The 27,588-nt window shown below is 51.0% G+C and overlaps 1 protein-coding gene across 2 annotated transcripts; it reads left to right on the top strand.

Moving 5' to 3' along the window:
- The first annotated feature begins 6,694 nt into the window (after positions 1–6,694).
- On the top strand, positions 6,695–25,566 carry Vps26c (VPS26 endosomal protein sorting factor C). Of its 2 annotated transcripts, XM_051191924.1 has the most exons (8): positions 6,695–6,769; positions 14,672–14,815; positions 15,299–15,448; positions 18,124–18,204; positions 19,917–19,991; positions 22,552–22,702; positions 23,656–23,808; positions 24,401–25,566. In XM_051191924.1, the coding sequence occupies exons 1-8, from the start codon at positions 6,713–6,715 to the stop codon at positions 24,481–24,483; spliced, it is 894 nt and encodes a 297-aa protein (XP_051047881.1). In that variant the 5' UTR covers positions 6,695–6,712; the 3' UTR covers positions 24,484–25,566. The 2 variants fall into 2 exon arrangements, with proteins under 2 accessions (XP_051047881.1, XP_051047882.1); XM_051191925.1 differs by lacking the exons at positions 18,124–18,204; positions 19,917–19,991.
- The last annotated feature ends 2,022 nt before the right edge of the window (positions 25,567–27,588 follow it).

The following is a 27,588-nucleotide window of genomic DNA, read 5'->3' as shown; positions in this document are numbered from 1 at the left end:
AGCATTGGTATTGTGAGCTAACCTAACGTAACAATTATGTTTAGAAGTTGCATATTCTAGTTTTTTTTTGAAGGTTTCCAAGTCTGGCTCGACATGATGGTGTGATGGCTTCTGTGACTATCACATTGAGCAGTTACAGGTTGGTCCTGAAAGAATCTTTTAATTAAAAATAAAACAAACACACATCTCCACTTTAGATATAATTTGCATACCCCAAGTGTCACCAATCATAGGCTACAGTTTTAGTAAACTGACACCCTTATGAGCCGACCCATTCCAGCACCTCAGAGGTCTTTTCTGCTCCCTCCTGGCTCTTCAGTATCCACCAAAGTGCTTCCTGGTTTTGCCTTTACTGGACATTTCCTATACACACAGTTATCCACTCTTGTGACAAAATACTTGAAATAATTAACTTGTAAGTAGAAAAAGTCTGTTCTGGCTCCTAGTTCCCGAGGTCGCCGTCCACGGCTCATTTTCCTTGGGACTTTTGAGCCTGCAACGAGGCCACAGCAAACCTGCTTGACTTTGGGGCTGGAGAGACGGCTCAGAGGTTAAGAGTGATGGCTGTTCTTCCTGAGGTCCTGAGTTCAACTCCCAGCAACCACACGGTGGTTCACGACCATCTGTAATGAGATCTGGTGCCTGCTTCTGGCCTGCAGGCTTACATGGAGGTGGAACACTGCATACATAATAAGTAAATAAATAAATCTTTGTCTTTTTAGGGGTAGGTTGTGAAACACACAGAGGAAGCGCCCTTGCAGGCCATGCCCTCAATGAGCCTAATGTCAAGCCATTAAAGCAGACTGATTAGAATCCCCACGTCTAAATGCTTTGCCAGCTCCAGCAGGGTTGTCCTAAACCCCAGCGGTCTCTGTGCGTCTGAGTCCGGTCACCCGGGGGTCACCTGTGCTACTGCACAGATCCATCCATTCCTCTCAGGCAGAGGAGTATTTCCACCCCATGGGCTGGACCTTCCCTGACTCTGTGCTCTTTGAGATAACACCCAGGGTTTCCATATTGCACGGACCAAACAGAGCTGTCCTCAGCATCTCCTCAACACTCGGATCCTGTTTGCTTTATTATTATTATTATTATTATTATGAGTATGTGATGTATATGGTGGGGTGTGATCATGCCACAGAGCCACACGGAGGTCCGTGTGTGTGGCTCGGCACATGCATGGAGGTCAGAGGATGTCTTGCAGGAGTCGGTTCTTTCCTTCTACCTCGTGGGACCCCAGGATCAAACTCACATACATAATCAGGCGTGGCTGCACGTGCCTCATCAGCTGAGCCATCTCATCTCTGCACCTCTGTCCCCACGGAAGCTCATTGTGTGTTGGGGACTTGGCTCCTGGCTGCTAGCGCTACAGAGGGGTTTGTGGCTCCTAAGGGTGATCTTTCCATAGATGAACTAATCCACTGATGAGCAACCATGCAGGTCGCTTTGGGTACAACTCGCAAGACTGTACGTCTTCCCCACATTGCCATCATTCATTCATTCATTCATTCTCTCTTCCTCCCTCCCCTCTTCTTCCTCTCTCTGTCTCTCTTTCTTTCTGCTCTCCTATGGTGTGATAACAGAATCTAAATGGATTCTTCTCTATCAAGTCATTTATTGGGCGAACAGTCCTTTGTTCTCTGTGAGTCTGCAGTGCCTCTTTGACTAGATGTTAAAATCTCACAGCTGGCCCGTAACCCCAGCAGTCGGGAAGGCAGAGGCAGGAGGATGGAGGACGGGGGTGGGGGGGGTGGGGGGTGGGGGGGGAAGTACTGTCCCCAGCTTAAACATATACATTGAAAGAATTACGCTCATTGGCCTCCAGCCTGAACTTTCTATTCTGCCGGGTTGATTTTCTTCCAGGGAAATACAACTTTAATTGTTTATTTTTAGACTGGATCTCTCTACATAGAGCTGGCTGTCCTCAAACCCAGAGACCCACCTGCCTCTGCCTCCTGAGTGCTGGGATTAAAGGTGTGGGCCATCACGTCTGGTTCCGATCCTATGTATGGTATGCATCCATGCATGTAGGTAAATGAGTGCTTATTTGTATGTATGCCTGCATTCTAGAAGAGGGCATCAGAGCCCACCACAGATGGTTGCGAGCCACCGTGTGGGTGCTGGGAATTGAACCCAGGACCTCTGTTAGAGCAGCCAGTGCTCTTAACTGCTGAGCCACCCTTCCGGCCTCTTGCTCTAATTCTCATTACTCTTTATTAATCTCCTTTATAGTTTTGAGATAGTATTTTGATATGTAGTCAAGGTTACCCTCAAATTCACAGTTCTCTTTGGAACACTATACCCAGTTTGTCAACTCCAAAAAGAAAAGACGTTATTCAAGAACATTTTTTTTCCCAGAAAGAATTTTAAAATAATTCCATTAAATTTTCTCATTCAAATTGCATTGGGGCCTTCAGAGGAATTCATTAGAACTAAACAATATAATTGGATATTTAAAATGTTTATAGACTTGCTATTCAGAAACACTGTATATCTCTCATGTGATATGGCTTAAATCAGCATTGTGCCCTTATTTGTGTGGCTCCAACACACATCCCATTCCAACTACTGCAAATATTTATGTTTTTATTGCTATTGAGAATGTACTTCTTATTTTCATTTCATTTCCTGGCTCTTTATTGCTGTAACTAGAAAGGCCTATTGATTTTTGTATATGTAGTTATTTCAAAATTTACAAGCACAACACAGAAATGACCAAAAAAAAAAAAAAAAAACCAAACAAACAAACAAAAACCAAACCCACCCAGCAGTCATTTCTCTATAAATTAATCCAATTTGGCTTTCCAGTAGCCATGACTACTAAGGAAAAATCATTCTTGGAACTCAACTGATAGCATTCCATAAGTCCCTCTTCATCCTGCGTCCTCACCTTCTGACAGAGGCAAAGTTTAAAACACGGCCTTTGCTGGGTTATCTGACCATGGCCTAACCCAGCAGTGCTTGGGCCACAAGCTACAAGGACTGTTTGTTCTGGGCTGAGCCCTGCATTAGCAGAGTTCACCCTTGCTGATTCTACAAGTCTTAGGTCCTTTCCTTCCTCAGCTTCTCAGGGTTCTATCTAGTCATGGTTTCTGTAGCCCTGCCCGCCTCCGTCCCCAGGTGGGTCATTGACTGTCCCATGTGACCCTAGGACCGCCCATCTCTCTCTGTCCTCTTTCCATAGCCCCTCCTTTAGACCTGACATTTTTAATATTTGGAAGGAAACCTTGTTTATCACACCTTCTATGATCTAAGGCAAAGTCTGAGAGTTGGGAACCTACAAAAAATGCTAAGAATTAAAAACACTTTAGGCTAATATTTAAAAAAATGTCACCTGACCAGGTGATTATCTTATCTCCGGTGAGAGAATTCAACTGTGTACCAAAGTCCCCACCCGATCAGATCAGCATTTTTGTTTGCATTTGTTTGTGCTAATGCTGGAGGTCAGGTGCTGTTCATCTATGTTTACCTTTCTCTCTCTCTCTCTTTTCCCTGAGACAGGGTTTATCTGTAGCTTTGGAACCTGTCCTGGCACTCACTCTGTAGACCAGGCTGGTCTTGAACTCACAGAGATCTGCCTGCCTCTGTCTCCTGAGCGCTGGGACTAAAGGTGTGTGCCACCACTGATGAACTTTTTTTCTTTAGAGATGGGACTTCTCACTGACCTGGAGCTCACCAAGTAAGCCCGGCTGTCTTGTTTGTTGTACTTCTTACTCTGTTCATTAGAGCTCTTAATTCCTTCACTTTTAATCCACCAAGGAATGTGCAGTAGTGTTAAAACCTACCAACCGTCTCAGTCCATTTTGCTTACATTTCTGTTACTTATATTTTATTGCTACATATTTTAAGTTTAAATTGTGTCCCTGCCCAATTCAAACCCTAACCCTAGGACTTGAATCTTAAGAGCTCAGAATGGTACTGTATTTGGAAATAAGGTCCTCATAGAGATCTGTAAGTTAAAAAGAGGTCACTAATGTAGGCTAATAGGAGGAGCAAGCGTAGACACACACACACACACACACATACACACACACACACACACATACACACACACACACACACATACACACACACACACACACACACACACACGTATGGAGGGTGCACCAAAAGACAGACAAAGCAAGCATGTAGAGCCCCAGGAAGACAAAGAGAAAGGCCTGGTTAATATCCCCCCATAGTCCTCGGAGACAACCAATCCTAACTTTTTTTCAAGTTTGTAGCTTGCATAAATATGACAGAATACATTTCTTCTGTTTAAGCAATGCAGTTTGTGGTCCTTGTCAGGGCAGCCCTAGGAAACTAACATGCTGTGCTACTGTGTAGTGTTTGTGGTAATGGTGCCCTACCTTCATGATCAATTAATGAAACTCTCACCTGTTTACTTTAAATTGTCCTGACTGTGATGGAGCAGCCCTGCTTGCCTTATTTGATTGGCAGGCCTTTAGCCATGCTCATACTGTGAGCACAGAGGAAGCGCAGTGACTAGCCGTCGTCTCTGCCGTCTCTGCAGTCAGGAGGGGTTACGAACCTTAGGAATGCTTCCCAAGTGCATTCACCCTTCCTTGGGTGAAGAGGTTGCAATGTTCCTATCGTGTAAGTTTGTAGCCCTGTCTAATGTCTTGATCCAAATTGCTGGAGACCATAGGTCGGCCACCCAGTTGTTGCTGGCCTGCACTCATTTCAATATCGCGGATATTTGCTGTTCCAAACTACTGAATGAGTTGTTGTGTGTGATAGAAGAGGGCCTTTCCTGAACTGCTCTTCAGTGTTGTCCTGAGTCATCAGACATAGGTTGCCTTTGAAAAGGTAGCATGACCTTGGGGAAAGTTCAGTTCAGCTAGAGGCAAAGATTGAAGAGTGATGTAGTTGAGAGTTGTGTAGTCTAAATCACCAGCAGCTCAGAAAGCATGCCCTCAACGCTTACAGGGGGCCCAAAGGAGAAGCTGGTTAAAGGTGCCCGGTTGGACAGTTGCTGCTGTCTGAGTTGCCAGGAAGTCGACAACTGGACACTAGTGTGATGGTTAATAAGGCAAGCTTGACTGGATCCTTGACCCACCTTGGGGATGGAGTTCTGAGCGAGTCTGAGGGACTGCCTGGCCTGAGGTGAGAAGATTCCCCTTGAGTGTGTGGACGGCACAGGCTGGGGCGCTGGACACAATGAAAGGAGAAGCTGTTAAGTGCCAGCGCCACCTTCCTCTGCTTCCTTCCTTCCTTCCTGTGGATGCCATGTGATAAGCTACCTCAGGCTCCCGCTGCCAGGCCTGCAAACTGTGACCCACAGTAAACTCCTTCCTCCAGTGGCTTCCTGTCATGTATTCATCACAACAGTGACACAAGAAATTAAGGCTAGAGACATGGCCCAGCAGTTAAAGTCCTAGCTGCTCTCACGGGACCCTAGTTAGATGCCCAGCACCACGCGCTGGCTTATGACTACCTGCTAACTCTGCTTCCGGATCTGATGGCTTCTTTTGGCACACAGGTGGTGTGCAGATATACATGTAGGCAAACACCCGTAACATAAAAACATAAAAGGGACTAATACACAATTACCCTGACAGATGTCTAGGATTGGAGTTACTTCCAGCACTTAATAAACGACTTACATCTAATTCTGCTTCCATTGATTACCGCCACCCCCCCCCCCAAATCCTTCCTCTCCCAGGTCTATACAGGAAAGCCCAGGACGGAACACAGGGGGGGCTGGGGCCCTGTGATCTAGTGGTGGGAAGAGATGCAGGACGGGACGGTCGCATGACCTTCCTCGGGCATCGGCACGACCCACTGGCAGGAGAGTCTGCTTCGTCACCATGCTAGCTTGTCCTCACGTTTCAAGAGAGACCAAGGAGATCAGAGAGGAATGGGACCGCCTCCTCCGTGGGCAGGACGTGCCATTCTAAAAGCAAGCTTTTACTGAGTGCGCGTGTGCACATGTGGGAGCCGGTTCACCAGGGATGGAACCCAGGCTGTCACCAGCGTCCTTACTCGCTCGCGGAGAACGCATGGAGGACAAAAGGTCTGGGCCGTGTCGGGAAGGGCACTGCTGGCTGCTGCTGCAGCGAAGGTCTGTGGACACCGGCAGGTACGGGATCCACTGGGACGGCCGCGGGCCGGCGGAAGCCCTCCGCACTTCCGGCGTCCGCTGCGGCAGGAAACCGGGCGGGAGCGCAGCGCGCATGCGCCGGACGGGGGCGGGGGGGGAGGGAGAAAATTACCCGTGAGCCCGCGCGGCCGGTGGCGACCCGGCGCAGCGAGGTCACCCGCGCTTCTCCGAGACCTTGGCCGGGCGCGGCGGGCGTGGCCTTGCTGGGGGCGTGGCCGCGGCGCTCCGCCAATCAGCGAAGGGCGGGCCGCTAGCGCGGGGCCACGCCCCTGCGGCTGGCACGCACGGGCCGGCGGGGAGGACCCGGGCGCGGGCGCCGCCACGGGGGACGGGGAGGGCGAGGCGAGCGCTGGAGCGGACGCGTGTGTGCCGCCGCCCCCGGGAGCCACCGCCGCAGCGCGGCGCCGCGCGCACAGCATGACGGGAGGGCCCCGCCCCGCCGCGGGGCACGCCGGGAGAGCCGCGGGCTCCCTGCAGCCTTCCGGAAGTGTGCGTGCGTGCGCGCGCGCGCGCGTCCCGTGCCCCTGTCACGTGGCAGCGCTGCGGCGCGGGGCGGGGCGGGGCGGGGCGCGCGGGGCCGGAAGTGGCGGCCGCGGCGGATGAGCGGGCATGGGGACCTCCCTGGACATCAAGATTAAGAGGGCGAACAAAGTGTACCACGCCGGGGTGAGTGCGCGCTCGGGCCCGCGGGCGGCGCCCAGGCCCCGGGCGGGGGTGGCGGGGGTGGCGGGGGAGCCGCTGAGCGACGCGCCCGCTCCCAGGGAGCCGCTCAGGGCGCCGGCAGCCGCGCGCACCCACCAGCGGGTGCACGCTCAAAGCGGGAGCCCTGAGCGGGGTGAAGGTTCCGGCCACACCCACTTCCACCCTCACGACCAAAGACCCCCCCAAACCAGAAGCCCAAACACCGCCAAGCGCCCACCAACCAGCGCAGGCTATGGCGAGATGCACCGAGAAAGAACTCGTGCCTGCCACAATATCCCCCCCGTTTATAAAGGAAACTGTCTGTCCCGCCTCGCTCACTTGAGGGACACTGTCAGACCATTGGCATATTAAAAAACAAAACAAAACGGGCCGGGGAGGTTGCTGACATGGTAATACAGTCGCCAGCGCGCACAAAGCCGTGGGTTCATCCCTCGCGCTGCACTCGGCAGTTAGAGGTAGGAGGGTCACAGGTTCATGGCCATCGTCAGCTGCATACTGAGCTTGATGCAAGCCTGGGTTCCATAAGATCCTGCCTCAGAAAAGATAGAGGGCTGGACAGACGGATGGGCTGGCGCTTACCTTGCAGAGGATCCAGGCTGGCTTCCCAGCACCGTGTCAGGCCACTCACAACCACCTGAACTCCCACTGCAGGGAATCCGGCAGCTCTGGATTGCACCTGCCCTCACACGCTCATATCCACTCACAGACACAAGTGTACTCACAGAATTTCAAATAAGTAGTCTTGAAAGTTAAGGCAATAAAATTGTTTAAGAGGAAACGGCAACTTTGTCGAACAATTGCATCAGTGTTGAATTTGCTAGTGAATATGAGTGATGAGGGAGCCCCTTCCATATGCTGGACCTTACCATTACCATAGTAAGCTCAGGAGGTCTAGCTGTGAAGTGTGGGTGTACATATGCACCTGCTGTGTGTACAAAACAAAAGCAAATGTAGCAGAAACTAAACAGTTCTGAGGCCAGTTGAAAGCTATGTGGCTCTACTTGTTTTGCCCAGTTAATAGTTTTGTAGAGGTAAAATGTAAATACAGACAGACACACACAAATTTAGATACAGCCAAAAAAAAAAAAAAAAAGGCCCTTTATTTTTCTATTTGTTTGTTTTGTTTTTTGAGACAGGATTTCTCTGTGTAGCACTGCCTGCCCCTGCCTCCCCGGTGCCGGGTTTAAAGGTGTGGCCCACTGCCTGTTTTTGTTTTGAGCATTTACTTACTTACATGTGTATGTTAGTATGTGTGTAGGATACACACACACACAGAAAGACAAGACACTGAGTCCGTCGATTCTTTCCGTCCGCCATGGCCTGTGCATCAAATTCAGGTAGTTCCTCCCTGTTGTTTTGGTCAGTCTGTCTGCTTGTCACTCAGGATGGCCTGAGACCCTGTAGCCGAAGCTGGCTTTGAAGTTGCAGCTGTCTCCCTGTAGTGGCGTCTGGAATGCTGGGATTGCGGTCAGGGGTCGCCATCCTTCACTTCTCAGTCAGGAATCTGGGTCTTCATTCCCATCTGCAGGACGGAAATGGTGCCTGCTCAATGCTGTGTTTTCAAAATGAAGAGCCAATACTTCCAGGCTAACCATAAATGTCACCATGGTAGAGGTTCAGATGCCAAGTGGTTGTATTGTCCTATTTTTCATCCACCCCATAGTTTGTTCACCCTTGGAGCTACTTTGCCATGACGGGACTGTGGCAGCATACTCCACAAGTGGCATGCCAGGCGCTCGCTAAGCATGGCACTGTGGTCAGATTCCGGCCCACCGTGGACAGGGTCAGTATCCAAACAGAGTGCACAGGTTCTAGCACTTTCTTTGTGTGGGGGTACTAACAGGTACTTGAACAAAAATGAATATGACATTGTGAGTTACCTTATGTCTTGATGTACTAGAGGAGCTTATTGGCCAGAAGAACCCTGCGGTAAATCTTCCTGTAATGTAAATATAATTCATTTCTATTTATGAATTCAGAATTCTTTATTCTTAAATCTGATGTGTGTACTCATGAAAGTGACACCATTGAGTGTTAAGAGTTGTGAAATAAAAGGGGATACATGCTCTCAGGACAGCCAGGGCTATTCTGACAAGAGGTTTCTGTGCTATGGGGTGGCTACTGTTACCTACCCATTCCCCGAAAAGATCCCAGAACTCTATGTTCATTATGTCTTACTTGTTGTGGATGTAACTTCTTAAAAAATAAAGAGGGAAACCTTGAACGCAACAGCTCATTATTTATAACGAAAAGTTGCAAAACTATAATGCTGTTTAAAAATGAAAGCCCAGGGCTGGAGAGGTGGCTGGAGTTCCCAGCACTGGCTGCTTTTGTAGAAGAGCCTGATGTGGTTCCCAGCATCCACGTGGTGGCTCACAAGCAGCTCACATTCCCAGGGGGTCTCACACCCTCCCCTGACCTTCATGGGCAGCAGGCATACTCAGGCACACATGCAGGCAAAACACCCCTACTCATGAAATAAATCCTGACACAGACAGGAAGCCTGAGTACTCTGTGTTACTGCGGAGGGAGCTTTGAGTGAGAATGGCCTCATAGGCTAACATAGTTGAATGTTTGGTCTGCAGTAAGTGGGGCCGTTTGGGAAGGATTAGGAGGTGTAGCCTTGTTGGAGGAGGTGTGTCACTGGGGTCTGAAGTCTCTGAAGCCCACACCAGGCCCAGTCTCTGTGTTTTGGGTGTGACTCAGGACCAGCCCTTAGCTACTGTTCCAGCACCTTCCTGCCTGCCTGTACCTGCTGCCATGCACCCCACCACCCCACCATGATGGTCACGGACTCACCCTCCGAGCTGTGAGCCAACTCCCAGTTACATGGTTTGTAAGCCGCGGTGGTCATGGTGTCTCTTTACCATAATTCAACAGTGGCTAAGGCAGCTGACCTGCTAGATTCCTAACAAATGAGCTGTAGTGCTGTGATACAAGATGGTCATCTTCAAACTGGGAGGGTTGCAGGGTCATGTGGGGCACAGTTGTGTACTGTAAGTGTTTCCTAATTCACGACCCAGGCCTTATGCAATGGCTGGCAGGTGTCTGGAGAACTCTCCTAGCCTGTTTGCAGCAAAATTGTCTTTGTGGTTCTGTGCTCTGGTGCCGGCCTGCCCCCTGCAGGGTGTTCACTTAGGCTCCGCAGCTGTTTAGGTCTAAGCGTGCTACACACCCTGTGCATCGGGGCTGCGTGGACTCCTCCCTGCGGAGCCGGGCTTGTTCTCCGGCCTTCCTCTGCCCCAGCTGTACCCAGTGGCTTCCTGCCGCTCCCCAGGCTCTGCGCTCCCCACCCAGTTGCTCTTGCTGGAGTCAGCTGTGCAGACAGCCGCCCTGTATCTGTTACTTCTCCTGCTGCTGAGATAGCATGCTGACAAGGAGCTCAAGGAAAGAAAGGTTGATGTGGCTCACAGTCCCTGTGGGGATTGATGGTGAAGGGGCTTGAGGCAGCTGGTCACTTTGTGCCCGCAGTCAGGAAGAGCTGCCAGTGTTAGCGCGGTACCCTCCTCACTTACCTAAGGCAGACGGCCCCTCACAGGCCACCCACAGCTTGTCTCCTAGGATCCTCGACAGTGTATGAGCAGTATTCACCACAGCCCCTCTCTGGTATGTTCTCCCTGCGCAGTGCCCCAGGCTGAGTCAGCTCCCCGCTGGCCTGTCGGTCCTCGGCTCCCGCTGGGGCAGCCCCATTGCCAGCCAGCTCAGAGGAGGGGTGAGAGGGCATGCTTGGGGTGCTTGTGCGGCAAACGTGACTGCAGCTGAACTTCTGGGTGTGGTTGTCTGTGAACCCATCTCTCAGTGTCATATGTTTGCCCTTGATTATTGACTGAGCTCTTACAACGTGGGTCACTGAGACATTCAGTGAAGGCACTCTTCTATTTGCTCTCCATCATTGTTGCCACACACACACACACACACACACACACACACACACACACACACACACACCCCCGCTGCCCCAGCTCGTGAATGGTGCTAATATGTGCTGTTCCATCTGTAATTTCTTCTCCAACCCCAGGCACTACTTAGGCTTCAGCTTGTAGTCAGGGAAAAGAATGACTTTTTTCCCCCGTATCATTCATTCATTCCTGTGTGTGCATGTGTGCATGGGCGTGCGCGTGCGTGCCTGTGTGTGGTCAGGCGAAGCTAGTGGGTTCGGTTCTCCCCTAACGTCAGGTTTGGGAGCAGGTGCCGTGACTTGTTTCCCCTCCCATCTCACACACCGGCCCTGACTGCTCTGGAAAAGCAGAAGCAAACCAGTACCTGACAGCAGCATTCAGTGAGAGGTTCCTGCTGAGCTCAGAGCTTCGTGTTGTGACGTCCAGAGCCAAGGGAGAAGCTGCACGGAGCAGGGGCCACTGCTGCAGGCATGACCTCCGCCATGCACATCCCCATGCTTCCAGCCCCAGCATGGTAGAGCTGCATGCTGGGGTGTTACGCACACTCAGGCCACCCGTGGCACGGCTTGGCAAACCCAGGTGGCTGCACGTGCGCTGTCTTTTCCTCAGCATTTCGTGGGTGAGCTGTTTCCAGGCCACATCTGGAAGTTGAGCTGTTCCTGTCACGGCTGCATTGTAGCAATGGTAACCCTGAAGAGTCCCACATGAGGAAAAGTGAGAGCTTCCGCCAGACACTGTTCCTGTAGACATGTGGAGGAGGGCTCTGGTGATCTGCTGCGTCTGTGCAGGGAAGAACCCTGAACTATGTGGTCCGCACTGCAAGCTCACAGGTCTTGACACCTGACCCCCGACCCAGTCTGGGATTTAGGTGTGTACCATCACCCCTAGCTTAGTTCTTAACTTTTTATTGCTGCCTTGTCTAACCCTGTATGGAGGAACCACGGTTTGTGCATCCATCCATAGAAGGACATCTGGATAGATAGAGTAAAATTGCTACAATTGCTTATGCGGAAGCTCTCAGGTGAAGATAAGTCTGCACTTTCATTTTGGCAGAATTCAGGAGTGGGTAGCACTATCTCACTTAAAATATTTATTTTGTGTTTTTTTAAGTGTGTGTGTGTGCGTGTGTGTGTGTGTGTGTGTGTGTGTACACACGCGCGCATGCGGCCACGTATGTGTATTTGAGTGCAGGTACCTGCAGAGGCCCTCAGTGTTGAATGGAGTTACATGCAGTTGTGAGCTGTGTGATGGGCTTTGAGGACTGTGAGCTCTTCCTGTGGAGCCAATTCCAGCTCCGCACAGTCTCACTTTCTTGTTTGGTTTTTCAAGAGAGTTTCTCTGTAGCCCCGGCTGCCCTGGAACTCACTCTGTAGACCATGCTGGCCTTGAACTCCCAAGTGCTGGGACTAAAGGCGAGTGCCACCACTGCCTTTTACTGATGCATCACAACAGCACACTGTCCTCAAAATTCCTTCCTCGCAGAACTTCCATAGACACACAGCATGCCGGCATGACTTCTATGGGGAGAAATGCCTGCTGACTATTTATCCAACTTTTCAAACAAGACGGACATGCCGCTGCTCTGTGCTGGTGCGCATGGAAGACAAATGGAAACTTCTCCAGTTCTGACGGCTGTTTTCTAGCCACACTGAGCGCTCCTACAAAGTAGAGCAAGCATTTCCCCACCCAGCTCAGCAACTTATTTGTGGTTTGCTCCCTTGTTAGTTAGACTCTCTTCCCCACTGGACATCAAAAGGCAGGCAGTCCATTCTCCGTTTACAGGGTCATTGGACAGATCTGGCTTCAGAACCCTGGGGGTTGTAAGGGTGTCGGGGAGGCAGGGCAGAGGCTGAGGACAACCGTGAACTTTGACAGCTGCTCATTGTACTTCCAGCACTCTTGGCAAGGTGGCGGGAGCATGGCCCAAGTGTCCAGCTGAGTGTTTTACTCTCTTGCCAGTCCCAAGTAGAATGCTGTAGCCTGCAGTCTTCGGAGTCTTCAGAGAACATCCCTGCCTCAGTTACCCAGACTAAGAGACTATGCATTCAGGTCTTAAAGGTGTCCCATTTTGGAATTTTGTTTTACTTAAAAATGAATCTTCACCAGATGCCAGTGGCGCACGCCTTTAGTCCCAGCACTCAGGAGGCAGAGGCCGTACAAAAACTGAATTTACTGTGGTAATAACCAGTTCATGTGGTTGGAACAGCTTACATTCCAAGACAGGTAACCCTGCCCTCCTCCCGCCCACCCTCATCCCTTCGACCGTGTGAGCTCATCTGACAGTTTCTCAGCTTTTCCAAAAGCATGTTTGCAAGTACAAGAACGCACATACATGCCCCCCAGCACCTGCGGTAAGTGGGGGGGGCAGTGTACAACTTTAGACGCATTCCTTACAGCCCTGTTCATGGCACTACGGTATGCCATGGGCCTGCGTGCCTGTTGGCGGGAGAGTGGCTGTGAAAGTGTGACGTGCACACACAGTGATGCTCTGGTGCACGTCCAAACCCAGCGTCAAAGGGGCCAGGTGCCTCGTGCTGCCTGGTGAGCTGTTTCCTAGTGGAAGTGATGGTTTGGCCATTTTATTCCAGGGAACAAAGTCATTACACAGTCTGGAGTGGCCTCTTCCATTTTGTTAACAGGTTTGGAAATGTGTCTTCTTGGTCAAAGGGATGATGGCTTTTGCTGTGAAGATCGCAAGGCTGAGGCCAGGGGTGAACGGGAAGCTTGCACAGTACACACTCGGGCTAATCTGTGGGATCTGGTTAAGGATGGGCGGGGAGGTCCTGCTGCACCTCCAGTGTCTCCAGAGCACAGACTAAATTTCTGTGCAGGACACTCTGGCCCTGCGCCTCAAGGAAGGGTTGAGTTTTTCTCAGGGTCAGTGAGGTGGTCATGCTGCCTACTGAGGTGGAGAACACAGGTTCACGTTTCTACAGAGATGGTGTGCTGCACAGTCTAGAACATTCTGCCCACCTTCTCTGTTTACTGCATGCGTACAGCATAGAGCTGTATTCTCCCTCGCTCTTGTTTCCCGTTACCTTAGCTTTCTTGGGTTAAGGATCATCTTCACATGACGAGGGCCGCCACGGCTGCTCCCTAACCCCTAACTCCCTAACACACAGCACACAGGAGTTTCTCTGTAAGATGTTCCGGTCCGTTGCCATCCTCCAGATTCCCCTCTAATGTCCTGATTCCTCAGCCGAGGCCCCTGTGTGATGATACCCAGGGTAAGGCATGGACACTGTCCAGAGTGGGTTTTTTCCCTCCTTTGTAGTGAATGTCTAGGTAAGAGTGGGAGAGGCTTTTCTTTTTTTTTAAAATAGGAATTTGTAGTATATAAAATACCTGATTTATCAACAAATTAGTATTAATTTTGAGTTTCTTTTTTTTTTTTATTTTTTGAGACAGGGTTTCTCTGTGTAGTTCCGACTGTTCTGGAACTCACTCTGTAAAACAGGCTGGCCTCAAACTCAGAGATTCCCCTGGCCTCTGCATCCCAAGTGCTGAGATTAAAGGCCTGGCCAGAATTTTTAGAAGCTAAATTATTTCAGGGCACTTGGCAGCAAATGTCTTTATCGGCTGCACCGTCCTGCCCCGTTTCACTTAGATTTTAGGGCTCTGGAGTAGGTAGTGAAAAACAAATACTTGGTACATTGACTAGACACAGGTACACTCTGTCCCGAAATCCCACAGAGCATAGGACGTGGTAAACTGTCTTCTCTGGAGAACAGGATGAAGTAAACACCAGAGTCTGTGTAGGCTTCAGGTGGGACCTTACAAGCCAGGACTGAAGATGAATCTGGAAGGTGGCACTGGGGGAGGGTCCAGGGCATCCTCTGTCCAGGCCTGGCATCACTGTTGTTAGGCAGGGGTGAGGAGGATGGAGACATCGCCACAGAGTGTGTGACTCTCAACAGGATTGTTAGGGGGTGTGCTGCTCTAACTGGAAGCTGTCTCTTGTCCCCAGGAAATGCTCTCTGGTGTGGTGGTCATCTCTAGCAAGGACTCCGTCCAGCACCAGGGAGTGTCTTTGACAATGGAAGGGACTGTAAACCTCCAGCTCAGTGCCAAAAGCGTGGGCGTGTTCGAAGCCTTTTACAACTCTGTGAAGGTGAGGGCCAGCGCAGCACTGATGCTGTGTGCGTGTGCGTGTGTGTGTCTGCACGTGCGTGCGTGTCTCTGTGAGCATGCGTGCGTGTGGTGCTGGGCTGTGGGATGCTGTGTGCCTGGGTCACTTTGGGTTCTTACAGAACAGTCTGAAATCAGTGTGTGTCGCTTCTGTGTCCTGCTAGCAGACTTCTACATGCAAACTGGTGGCATGTGTGCATCACACACGCATGCACTCACACACGCATGCACTCACACTGCATTAACTAAGTGTAGTGAGAACATTTTAAAGAACTGAAGCGTTACCGTGCAGACATAAGAAACTGAAGCAGCTTGCTGTTTGTGTGCCATCCTGCACTGTGCTGCTGAGGCATCGAGTGCAGGAGCATTTGAGCATTTGTGTCCCCCGTGTCCTGGTGCTGGCTGTGTGTGCTGACGGCTGACGCTGGCTGTGTGTGCTGACGGCTGACGCTGACTGTGTTCACAGCCGATCCAGATCCTCAACAGCACCATAGATGTGCTGAAGCCAGGGAAGCTCCCCAATGGCAAGACTGAGATTCCCTTTGAGTTTCCTCTGCACGTGAAGGGCAGCAAAGTCCTGTATGAGACCTACCACGGCGTGTTTGTGAACATCCAGGTGAGCTCCTGCCCCACCCACACGCTGGACACATTTACTTTTCTGCAGAAGACCAGCGGCACTGTTTTCCTTCGCTGAGATTGCTGTATCAGTTCCTCACTCTGTCCTGCTAACTACATCCTACACGCTGTCACAGTTCCTACCCCAGCCCCAACTACATCCTACACACTGCGACAGTTCCTACCCCAGCCCCAACTACATCCTGCACGCTGCTACAGTTCCTACCCCAGCCCCAACTACATCCTACACACTGCGACAGTTCCTACCCCAGCCCCAACTACATCCTGCACGCTGTCACAGTTCCTACCCCAGCCCCAACTACATCCTGCACGCTGTCACAGTTCCTACCCCAGCCCCAACTACATCCTGCACGCTGCGACAGTTACTACCCCAGCCCCAACTACATCCTGCACGCTGCGACAGTTACTACCCCGAGCCCGGTGACCCTGTGATGGGCAGGAACCATGGTTATAACTGCTTCCTTAAAGTTCCTTTGTTTCTGGGCATTTCCCTCAGGCCACAGTGGCACCGCCAGGGGCACGGGGCTGCTCCAGTGTCTTTGTGGCAGCGGCGTTAGCTTGTCTGTTTCATTCTCATGAGTATCTGTCTCTTTGTGTAACTCCCAAAGCTGCTGCTTCACTTCAACACAGGCCGCATTCTTCATTGAGGGGACCTTGTGAATGAGGGGAGTGGATTTATGACTTCCTGTCTACCTCTGCTGGTGAGGATGGCTTTCACAGTTGCTATTGTCTCAGGAGCAGAGCCCAGTCATGACTCAGCCAGAGAGAGAGCCCCTTCCTTCATTCCGTGCAAAGAGCGCTACTTTTGTGTAGTCTGCCTTGCAGTAGCTCTTGCTGAGAAAACCCCCGGAAGTCTTAGGATGCACAGAAAGGCAGGGGATGGGAGACTTGTTTGATTTGTTAATCAAGTTCAGTTATCACGTTTACACTTAGTAAGTAAGTACCACTCTTTTGCTGAAAATCTAACACATTAAAAACAAAAACTAACATTTGCGGGGTTAACTAAAGGCTTAGTCTTTGAGTTTCAGGAATGCTTGAATGTCTGGCAAGGTGAACGACGTAGGATGATGTGCTCTAGTGCAAAAGCTGCCTTTCTATGAAGAAAACGCTTCCAGCCCTCTGTGTCACACATCTGTTCAAGCAGTAATACACATGCACTCGAGTGCTGACACATGAATGCTCACACATAAAAATAAATCTAAGAAGCAAAATGGTGCTGGAGAGAGGCCCTCAGGTAGGATGGGCTGCTCACCACTTCCTGGAACTCAGGCCTCTGTGGGCACGTGAACACATATGTATAAACCCAAGGACGCACACAGCACATACATAATTTTTAAAAACTGAGTGAAGGGCTGGTACTGTGCACGGCTCAGCAGGTAAAGATGCCCACTGCCATGCCTGAGCTCCGTCTGCAAGCCTTGCGTGATGGAAGTTGTGCTTTGGCTTCCGCCGGTGCACCTGGGCACTTCACATACCATTGTTTACTGTCACCTAGGGGAAAAAACTTAATTGTTTAAAGTTAGATTGGAAGTCTTGTGCTCTGAGAATACAAATGTAGAGTGAGTTCTCTGACGTGTAGACTATGTGTGTACTGGGACCTCTTAGATGCAAGAGAGTATTCGTGTGGCTGGTTCTCTAGGACAGTAATGATGCCCAGCCATCAGAACATTATTTCTCCCTATATGATTAAAGCAACAAGTAAGCTTAAGGAGCTGAATGAGGGTCTGGGCCTAAGTTATGATGCTGAGAACGGAACCCAGAGCTCGGCACACGTTACGCAAGTGCCACTTGGCCACACCGTGGCTTCCGCAGTCTGGCACTCAGGTGGTTTCTCAGCTGCCTTGGATCATGGCCAGGGATTTAAGGCCACAGCTCTGTGCCACAACCAAGTAAGCTTAGTGGCCCTGCACTACCCAGTTCCTGGGGAGCACAGGAGCCTCACAGCAGGACTCAGAAAACGACCAGCACTCCACCAAGGAACAAGGCAAGGCAAAGCTGAGCCTCCCTCCTACCTCTCAGTTCACTTGAGGCTCTGACAGGATGGGTGGGCAGGCCCAGGAGGAGGGCTGGGAAAGGAGGCTGGCCCTGTGCTGTCTGCACACCGAGCTTATCATAGTCTTTATTTCTTTAAAGTACACAAAGATAGATTTTAGGTTTCCTGGAGTTTTTATTTCCTCTTTTCCTTATCCATGCACTCACCCATGGCTCCTTGTGTGTAAATGAAAAGCTCCTCAGGACAGTGTGGCCCAACTTGGGTGTGGTGCCCCACACTAAGCATCCAGTGTGGTACTTGGGAGGTGCTGAGGCTGTCCTGGGTGTCCAGAGTGGAGCTCACGGACCCCGTCACAGGTCAGCCTCCGTATCCCTGGGGCTGCAGAGGAGAGGGACAGCTGCATTGAGCCTTCTAACCAGTGCTCTGCTGTCTACCTGGCTGTCACCTCCTACAGCCTGCCTGTGGGAGGGAACAGCTGCTTGTGTTTTGTTTAGAGATGCCTTAATTGCACATTAATTCCTCTCGTGTATATCAACTGCATGAAACGCACCCATTGGCCAAAGTGCCCTTAAACTGTGTTGCCTAATTGCTGCTTTGGACATTGTGCCAGGTAAGAGCAAAGCCTACTGACATGACATTTGTCTTTCCTGCCTCTCCTCTAGTACACACTGCGCTGTGACATGCGGCGGTCCCTGCTGGCCAAGGACCTGACCAAGACCTGTGAATTCATCGTTCACTCTGCTGTAAGCCTTTCCTCCGGGCCCTCGGCTCTCATGATGTGGGGTAGCACCTGTTCACAAGCCAGTAAGCTGGGTCTGGCAGGGGACCTGTGGTGGCCCGAGCACCAGCATGGGCTCCGATTCTATGATACCCGTCTTTGGGGCCTGCACCTCGTTTTACAGTCCACAGTAAGCACTGACTGTTCTTTCTCTGTGCAGACGGAACGCCCACCTTGGCCCCCATGCCTGCCCATGGCATCTTGGGTAGTTGGACCCAGGGCTTCTGCAGCCCGGTGGGGGAGTTCATAACAAGTCCCTCATAGCCTACGTTAGTGGTCCTCAACCTGGCATGGGTCGTGACCTCTTCGGGGGTGGAACGACCCTTTCACAGGGTCACCTAAGAACTTCGGGAAATACAGATATTTACATCACAGTTCATAACAGTAGCACAGTTACAGTTATGAAATAGCAACAGAAATAATGTTTTGGTTGGGGTCACTGTACTAAAGGGCCGCCCCAGGAGGAAAGCGGAGAACCATTGGCCTGCATGAGCATTCAGAATGACCAGTGACCAGAGCTTCCCTATGGTGTGACACGTGGTGACAGACACATCCCCAGCACAGTCCTCATTAGCTTTAGCTGCACAGGGGCAGCCACATGTTGGCCTTTTTTCCTGGTAGCACCCACTCTCAGGCCTGGGCAGTGGTCAGTCTGTCTCTCTGCGATCCCGCTGTGTGTCTAAGGAGTCCCAGGACTGAGTTAGGGCACTCGAGAGGGACCTTGCAGGGACCCTGGGCTGGAGAGCTGCCTGGCATAGCACAGCTGGGTTGCTGAATGGTGTCGGTCTGAGCTACCTCGGGAGCTTGCTCTAAGGCCTTCAGAGGGCCTCGAGAGAGGGTGGGCGGCAGTTAAGGAGGCTTGTACTCCATTTGTGTTTCATTGAGACAGTGATGAGGTGTCGCCTCAAAAACCAAGGCTGGCTGTGGTGGCACCGGGGAGGCAGGGGCAGGGGGGATACCTGTGAGTTCAAGGCTAGCCTAGTCTACTAGTAAGTTCCAAGATAGTTAGGGCTGTGTAGTGAGACTCTGCCTCAAAAATAGGTAGGTACCTACGTAGGCAGGAAAGGACAGAAAACAGATGTTAGTGGAGGCCTCAGAGAGAGGCTGTGGATCACTCTGGCGTGTGGTTTACAAGTTCCGCGTTCCTCTGGGCAGCAGGCAGAACACCCTAAGAACGTGCTGTGAACCCATCCAACTAGAGGGCGCTCAATGGAGAGCTCTGGGGATAAGCCTTTGGGAAGTGAGTGGTTCTTGGGTCTTCTGGCTTTTTGGATCCTGGCCCTTGGGTGTGGTGCCAAGCAGGCTTCCATGTAGCCTGGCCGTGTGAATGGATTCTAGAATGTTCTTTCTAGGTAGACAGCACTTTAGCACTAGTCAGTCTGGTTCATCTCTGCACATAATGGGCAAGTGCTCTCCTTGTGCGAGGTGATGGCAGAATTGCCATTCTGTTCCTCTGGTCTGACCTTCAGTTCTGAGCCCAGACGGTCTCAGGGTGAGACATCTGGCCCCTGGCGGCAGATGACGCAGTACTGGGGTGGGTGAACCTGCGTCTGTTTGGAATCAGATCCCTGCCTCTCATCAGTTAGTTTCCTGCAATGCCATTCGCTTTCGTCAGAAGGGAGAAGTGCTCCGCCCACCGTCTTCCCGCCCCTAACTGTGGCTTTACCTCCATTTCAGCCTCAGAAGGGGAAGCTGATCCCCAGTCCTGTTGATTTCACGATCACCCCGGAAACCTTGCAGAACGTCAAAGAGGTACGCGATCCTCACACCTGTGTGCCGTGGCTTCCATGGTGACTAACTGGCCCGTTCTTAGTTAGGCATCGAGGTGTCGGTGGTAAGAGGTTTCTGATGGTGTCTGAGTTCATACTGAGCTCAGCCATTACTCAGGGGGAAGAAGACAGCACTTTTCAAGCCCCCCCCCCCATGCTTGTGACCTCGTTTCTGTGAAATGATGACGCATCGTCCCCGACGGCAGGCCCTAGCTGGTCTGCCTGCCTGCCCAGGCTCCCTGCCTGCTCCTTTCCGTCACTGGGCCCTGGCCTCTCATCCCTCACCGAGGCTGTCTGTGGTCTCTTAGCAGCATCGCAGGCAGGCAGAGACCAGGTCCGGGGTGGGGGTGGGCAGCAGGGACACGCGAGTTGGGCAGCTGCAGCAGATTCTCCACAGGAGAACCCAGCAGGCCCCTGCTGGGCCACTGCGGCCAGCCTTCTGGGGTTAGCACTTCGCTCACGCTGGGTTGAAGACATATCTGGGAGATCAGGGACACTGGAGTCATGGCTGATGTCATTTTCTCAGGGGTGTGTCATAGGGAGCCCTTTTAGAAGGTTCTGGAAGGCTGTAGTCATCATGTTCTGGGGCCAGGCAGATTTCTGTGTCCGGCGTCTTGTACGCCTTGTGAAGCATTGTCTTCGCACCGCACCCTTCCGTGTCCCCCTTGCCCCACCCCACATCCCCTTTACAGGCGTCACGTGTGGAACAGAGGCCCCTTTCCCCTGCTTTTATGTTCTCACACGCTGGTCCTCGGTGTGGACTTGGTGTCTGGTGTGGATTTGTTAGTAAGATTGTCTGCTGCCAGCCCTGGCGCGACTGTTCCCGAGTGTAGTGGGCACTGGATTTTGTGGGAAGCATCACTCAGCGAGTGGCAGGTGTGTGCAGGGGACCTTTCTATCTGCTCTGGGGGAGCAGTGTTTGTCACAACAGAGACGTTCATGCTTATTGTTGGAAAACGAGAAATGTCTATTTATTTGTTTGTTTGTTTATTTATTTGGGGTTTCCAAGACAGGTTTTCTCTGTGTAGCCCTGGCTGTTCTGGAACTTAGTCTGTAGACCAGGCTGGCCTCAAATTTCACAGAGCTCTGCCTGCCTCTGCCTCCTGGGTGCTGGGATTAAAGGCGTGCACCACCACCGCCAGGCACGTGCTTTATTTTAAATAACTTGTATAACACATCATTATTTATAAAATATCACTGGTGGTTTTTCTTTTCTAAGTAAAAACAGGAATGGGGGGGGGGTAAGGAGGCTACAGAAAATCAGGGGAGGCAGATGAGACTCAGGGCTTGTTACACCATCATTACATGGGAGAGGGGACATTGCTGGAGACTCTAGAGAGCAGCACCCAGGTCGGCTTGTTGTAAGCTGCCTGAGACCAGTGTGAGCCTCTGCTGTCACCTCCCTTTCCAAACAAACAGCTTAACATTGTCCCCCCACCCACGAATTTCTAGAGGATTTCACGGGGAAACATTGCTGGTGTTCCACCAGTCTGGTGGCCGCCAGCCCTGAGTGACCAGTGCCACTCAGGATGGGGAGTAGGCGGAGAGCGCTGGCCGGGCCTCAGACGGTTTGGAAAAGAGAACACAAAACATCGCTTATAATTTTTTTTTTTTTAAAGACAGTTCCATGTGTCCTAGATTGGCCTTGTTATTCAATTGAGGGTGACTTTGACCTTCTGACCCTTGAGGGCTAGCATGACAGGCGTGTGCTACCACGCCTGGTTTGTGGTACTCGAGACTGAAGCCAGAGCTCCATGCATGCCAGGCAAATAATCTTCTGGCTGAGCTATAGCATTCATATCTCATTGATGGCATGCAGAAGTGATAACATTTTGGATATATTGCTAAAAATTTTTAGTGTAGGTCCCAGAAAATGTTAAATTACACTCATAGGCAATTACAAATTCTGAATGATTTTGTTTGTGACTTACGTTGCTTCTACTGGATAGTGGGTCATGACAGAGATGAAGACTACTACAGTGACTGCCCAACTATTTTCCTCCAGAGCCTCTGCCAGTTCCCCTTGGCCAGCTTCCTGTCTACAGAAAAAGGTCCCAAAGCTTTTCATCAGGATTGAGAAAAACTGCTCTTTCAATAGCCTTGAAATGAAAATAATTGGCTTCAAGCTTGCCTAATTAAGAACATTGTAAGACCGACTACCTGTTTCTTTTCTCCTTAAATCTTTTTTTCTTTTTCTCTTCTTTTTTGTTTATTTTTCAGCCTGGGGTTGATGGGGTGGTTGTCCTTAAATACCCTTGTCAACTTCTCAGGCTTTTTACATTTTATGTCATGTTGCCTGGTGAAGGCAGAGAGTTAGTCCTCCAGATCTGTCTCTTACATGGATGAAGGGGGCTTGAGGGGTCGTCTGATGTCCACCGAAGGATGGTGACACTGCTTATTCTCCTTTCTGTTGTGAACAACAGGTTTTCCAGTTTCTAGAGCAATTACTCAACTTGGTTTTCAGTTCTTACTTGCAGCAAAACAAGAATAACCAACCTATGGCTCTTTTCCTTTTGTTCCTGGCATCTTTTTGTCTGTCACAGAGGGCCGCACTCCCCAAATTCCTCATTAGAGGACATCTGAACTCCACCAACTGCGCTATCACACAGCCCCTGACTGGAGAGCTGGTGGTGGAGCATTCGGACGCTGCTATCCGGAGCATAGAGCTTCAGCTGGTCCGAGTGGAGACCTGTGGTAAGTGTTTGAGTCTGTGTTGTCGTCCTCAGGCCGTACTGGAGAGGACCAGTACTGGGCAGTTATAACAGAGTCTCTGCTCTTGGGAGTCAGATGCACTCAAACTCATTTGTGCTCATTCTCCTGCAGCTTGCCAGTATGTGCACTTGCCTAAGCTCTGTCCTCAAAGGTTCTAATTCAAGTGTGGAGCGATCCCTGGGAGTCAGGGACTCCAAGGGTTTAAAAATGCTTTCCTCGATTCCTGGAGTGGCACATGGGGCTGCTAGACCTTGTAGGGAAACACATCATAAATATGGCAGCCTCATTTGCTGAGCTGATGACCATGTTCCTATGCTTTAGCTGCCAGCAGATTGGTTTGCATGGCTCTGGGTGTGCTTCCCTGGCACAGCAGTGCTGAGTGACCATAGTAATACAGAGCTCTCCCAGGCTGGCTAGCTGTGCTCACCATGTGATGGCCTCTGCCATGTTGTAACATAGCACAAAGCATGAGATGCTGACAGTTGTCTGTCCCCTGCTGTGGGTGTCTGTGGTGTGTGTGTGTAGGTACCTGTGAGGCTGTAAAGGGTTGTTGGATCCCTTAGAACTGGAAGAGCAGAAAATGTCGTCAGCCACTAAGCTGTCTGTCCCTGCAGTCTTAACACGGTGGAGAACATCACATCGTAACAGAGCAGATATGCCCGAGACTTCATCTTTGTCTGATGACCATCATGGCCTGCTCACCCCCAGAGACCACACTGGCTTATGATCATTGAAATACAAATTGGGCCTTAGGTTCCCAGGACTTCTGGTGCCAGTGTGGCGATGTTTGTGGAAGGGAGGGCCCCAGTGCTGAAGAACAGACTAGAAGTGGGAGAATGTGTTGCTGCCGCTCGGCACAGAACTGGAAGGGCTTGTTGACCACTCTGCTTTGGTGTCGTGGTGTCCTGACCCCATGGGCTTTCCTCTTTCCCCAGGGTGTGCGGAAGGCTATGCACGTGATGCCACAGAGATTCAGAATATTCAAATCGCTGATGGCGACATTTGTAGAAGTCTTTCTGTCCCTCTGTACATGGTCTTCCCCAGACTGTTCACCTGCCCCACACTGGAGACCACTAACTTCAAAGTGGGTAAGCCGTGTGGTGTGTGGCCTGCGGGGTCTGGGGAGGGTGTGGTCCACAGGGAGAAGCAGCTTGCACACAGGCTCCACACAGCTTTGAGCCCTTTGGTCCCTCAACAGTGCCTCATTGAGAAGCTGCATGTGCGGGCGCTAAAGCCTAACTGCTGAAAGCCCCTCAGAGTCAGCCTCGAGCCCAGCAAAGACGCCATGAGTCTGTAGAAAAGGCCTTAAAGCATGTGACTGGACCTGAAAGGGACAGTAAGGGCAGTGGCTTTATCATGGGTCACAGTTGGGGCTTTAGGCCCCTGTCGTGGAGAAGCCACTGCTGGAGGCTGCTTGCTCACGTCCAGGTAGACCAGATGGCAGAAATGAGTGCTCCACCACGTTTGCTCCGGTAGCTCTGGGGTAGCCCCACCCACCCAGCTCTACTGCATGCAGCAAATGTAACTGCTATGTTTCGCCAACTTTTGTTGCCCACAGCTTTCCTTGGCAGAAGTTTCTCGGTCCTTGTTATCTCCAACATTCTGGGACACCCACTGAAACTTTGGGTGTAACTTTACAGCGTCACGCACTGTGAGTGACCACCTCTCTCGTCCCTGCAGAGTTTGAGGTCAATGTGGTGGTCCTTCTTCATGCTGACCACCTCATCACAGAGAACTTCCCACTGAAGCTGTGCCGGGCATAGTCCAGCTGCAGGAAGGGCTCAGCCGGGGTAGCCACGTGGACATCACACGGGTCGTCTGCTCACATGTGGACATCTCTCCGGTCATCTGCTCACACGAGGACATCTATCCAGACATCTGCTCACACGTGGACATCAATCACATGGGTCATCTGCTCGGGCACCAACCCTGGGAGTCTATATTTTCATGATTTTTCCTATTGCCCCAAAGCCTGTTTCCTTCAGGTGCCTAGGCTCAGCCTTTCCTCTGGAATGTAACAGGATTTCCTCATGTGTGTTTCAAGATCTTAGGAAACATTTCCAACAACCCCAGATGTGCCTGTTTCTTTTTAGGTTCAGTAAAGCTGTTGTGTCTGAGATTTGCGGGCCAGCGAGACCGTGGAGACAGAAAGGAACTCTCTCCAGCTTGCCCAGACTCCTGACAGCAAAGGGTTGGCCACCAGCAGGCCCACAGATTGAAGCTGGGAGGCCACAGTAACGTCATCTGGGAATGCCGGCCCTGTTTAAAACCTCCTGAGTTCTTGATAACATTCACTAGAACTTCAAATGCTTTTAGGGAACCAGAAAACAACCAGTCCTTGTTCTCACAGGGACCCTGTGAATGGTGGCTGCTACTGCAGCTCTTGTGGTCTGTAGAACTGGCATGCACACTTAATACTGCCATGTTCCCATGTGCCCGGACTGGAAGGCAGCGAGGTTGCATAAGGGAAGAATGCATATGGCTGCATCTTTATAGGTAATTTCTGAGTGACAGGAGACCATGCTGGGGAGGGACGATGGACTTGGCCTGCCCCTGACACTGAAGGACCTGTGGTTTGAGCAGGGCTGTGGCCTGAACTTTCCCCTCAGCCTCTCACTAACTGACACTGTGGTCTCTGTGCACTGACGGGCCCTGAGTGGCTCCCAGGCAGGGGAGTTTTGATTTGTCTATTTTTTTATGCTTACATCATATACTTACTTGTTCCTGTGTTCTTGATGTATTTAAACAATCAAGAAACCAAACATAGAGGCCACGCTTTTTGGAAAAGTCATCCTTGATGACATAATTTTTTTTTAATGAATAAAGAATGATAAACAATTTTAAAAGTGGTGTGGAGTGCATATTCTTACACGATTTCTTAGTAGCGCCCAGGAAAGTTGGAGAGCATAACCCTCAGGAATTTTTACCAGTAATGCTAATGGCTGCCCTGCTGTGACCACATCCAGCCAGAGCCGTCCATCCAGCCGGAGCCGCCCATCCAGCCAGGAGGCCACAAGCTGGCCATTTCCTCCCACTCTCGACCTGAGTCTCCACCTTGTTAGTAAGCAGACCTGGCATGTCTGGCTGACTTGGACAGCGGCATACTGGCTGGAGATGAGTGTCCAGGGCTCAAGGTTGCTAGATTCTCTCAATTGCACCAAGAGCATGAAGGGACAGAGATGAAGAGGGGACCTAAAACAATGGGGTGGGGCTCCAGGCCAGGGCAGAGCAAGCTGAGTCGGGACAGTCAATGATGTGTGTAGCACACTCTCCGCCACCCTCTGATTGAGGATTGGCAGGGGTGTGAACCCACCCTGCCACTGCCAATCACTGCAGCATTTCCGGTGGACCCACGTCCACACTGCCACTGTTGGTAACAAGGGGTTGGGTTTGCGGTGAGCTGGGTTCACTTGGCCCAGGGGCATGCAGGCTGTCACCTCTACACCCAGCTGTGGGTGTGAGCTGAGGTGAAACTACCAGCAACACTGTTTTCTTGCTTTGTGTGGCTGTCACCGAGGCAGCCACAGCTTTCTACTCACTTGTCCATTTTGCCCACCACGTTTGCCTCACAGGGTGCTAAGAGCCAAGCAGTCTGATTGAATGCTTTGAGAAAATCCATCAAAAGGAAACGAAGAAATCGAGGTTTGCATTTGCAACTGCTCAGCTTTAAGGATGAAAGTACTGATGTGAGTCCAAGCGGAATCATACGTTGGCTCCGACTGCCTTCGGGTACGAGAACACCGGGGTATGTTAGATCCTTTCAGAACATCAGCTTTCATCACAGCAGGTTCATGCGGGGAGTTTTGTTTTTCCTACTTCACAGCTATGCAAGAAGCAATGAGTCGCTCAAACGCCAGTTAGTGTTGGTAACTAGCCCAGGATTGCACCACAAGAATCACAGTGTGTAATCATTGCTACAGTGAGAACGTTGAGCACATCATGAATGGCAACCACTGGAACAACTCTGCGTAAGCTCCTCTTGGTTTTCAAAAGGACATGGTAAATTTTTATGCAAAACAAATTTATGGAAGTCCACTCATTTGGGGATTCTAGGTAAAGCTGGAAACCAGCAGAATAGCCATCTATGAAAACATTTCAACCCAAGGCCGTTTCGGTTTCCGTGTGCTGTGGTTCCAAGACGCCTGTCAAAGCCAACCACAGTAGTGGGAGGAAAGGCGTTTTCCGGTCTGAGGGGTGGATGTGAGAGAGCCTTCTCCAACCTGACTACCAGAGTGCCTAGAATATTCACCGAGAAACAGAAGGGTGGCCACCACGTGGAAAGCTCAGCTGTTGATGGCACTTACACAAGATGCAGCCAGATGCCAGATGAGGGCATCGTTCTGCAGAGGAGGAGGAGAGCAGAACTCACAGCTACGGAGGACTCCTGATGGTCTCCTCAGTGAGTGTCAGGAATGCCTCGGTACCTCCATCAGCAGGGTTCTGAGAGCGGGTGTTTTCACCCCAAACCAGCTAGTCCTGATAGCTTGCATATAACATACCAAAAACCAAAAAAACCAAAATTCACTTTGGAGACTAAGTACCAAATAGAGTACAAAGACAAGTTGTGCCTGTGTCTACAGGATGTAATCTGATTTTTGGCAAGCACCTACATGCCCACAGACAAGGGTCTGGATAACTAAACTGTCGGTTTGCCTGTGATCTGCATCAGTCATTTCCCAGAGATGCCTGCGTTTGGCTCCTTAGTTGCAGGCTAAAGGTGAAGGCTTCTGGAGAAAGCAGCTACAGAGAAATGACTACTGACAGAGGGTTACAGCAAATGCCCGTCGATGAGACCTGCTCACCTCTGTTCTCAGCGGACCCTAGCCTGAGTCTTCAAGGACTGGGATCAGCCCCAGTGGCGATGGCTA

The sequence above is a fragment of the Phodopus roborovskii genome, unplaced genomic scaffold, assembly GCF_943737965.1.
Source record: "Phodopus roborovskii unplaced genomic scaffold, PHOROB, whole genome shotgun sequence".
NCBI lineage: Eukaryota > Metazoa > Chordata > Mammalia > Rodentia > Cricetidae > Phodopus > Phodopus roborovskii.
This window is presented reverse-complemented; position numbering and strand designations above follow the sequence as displayed.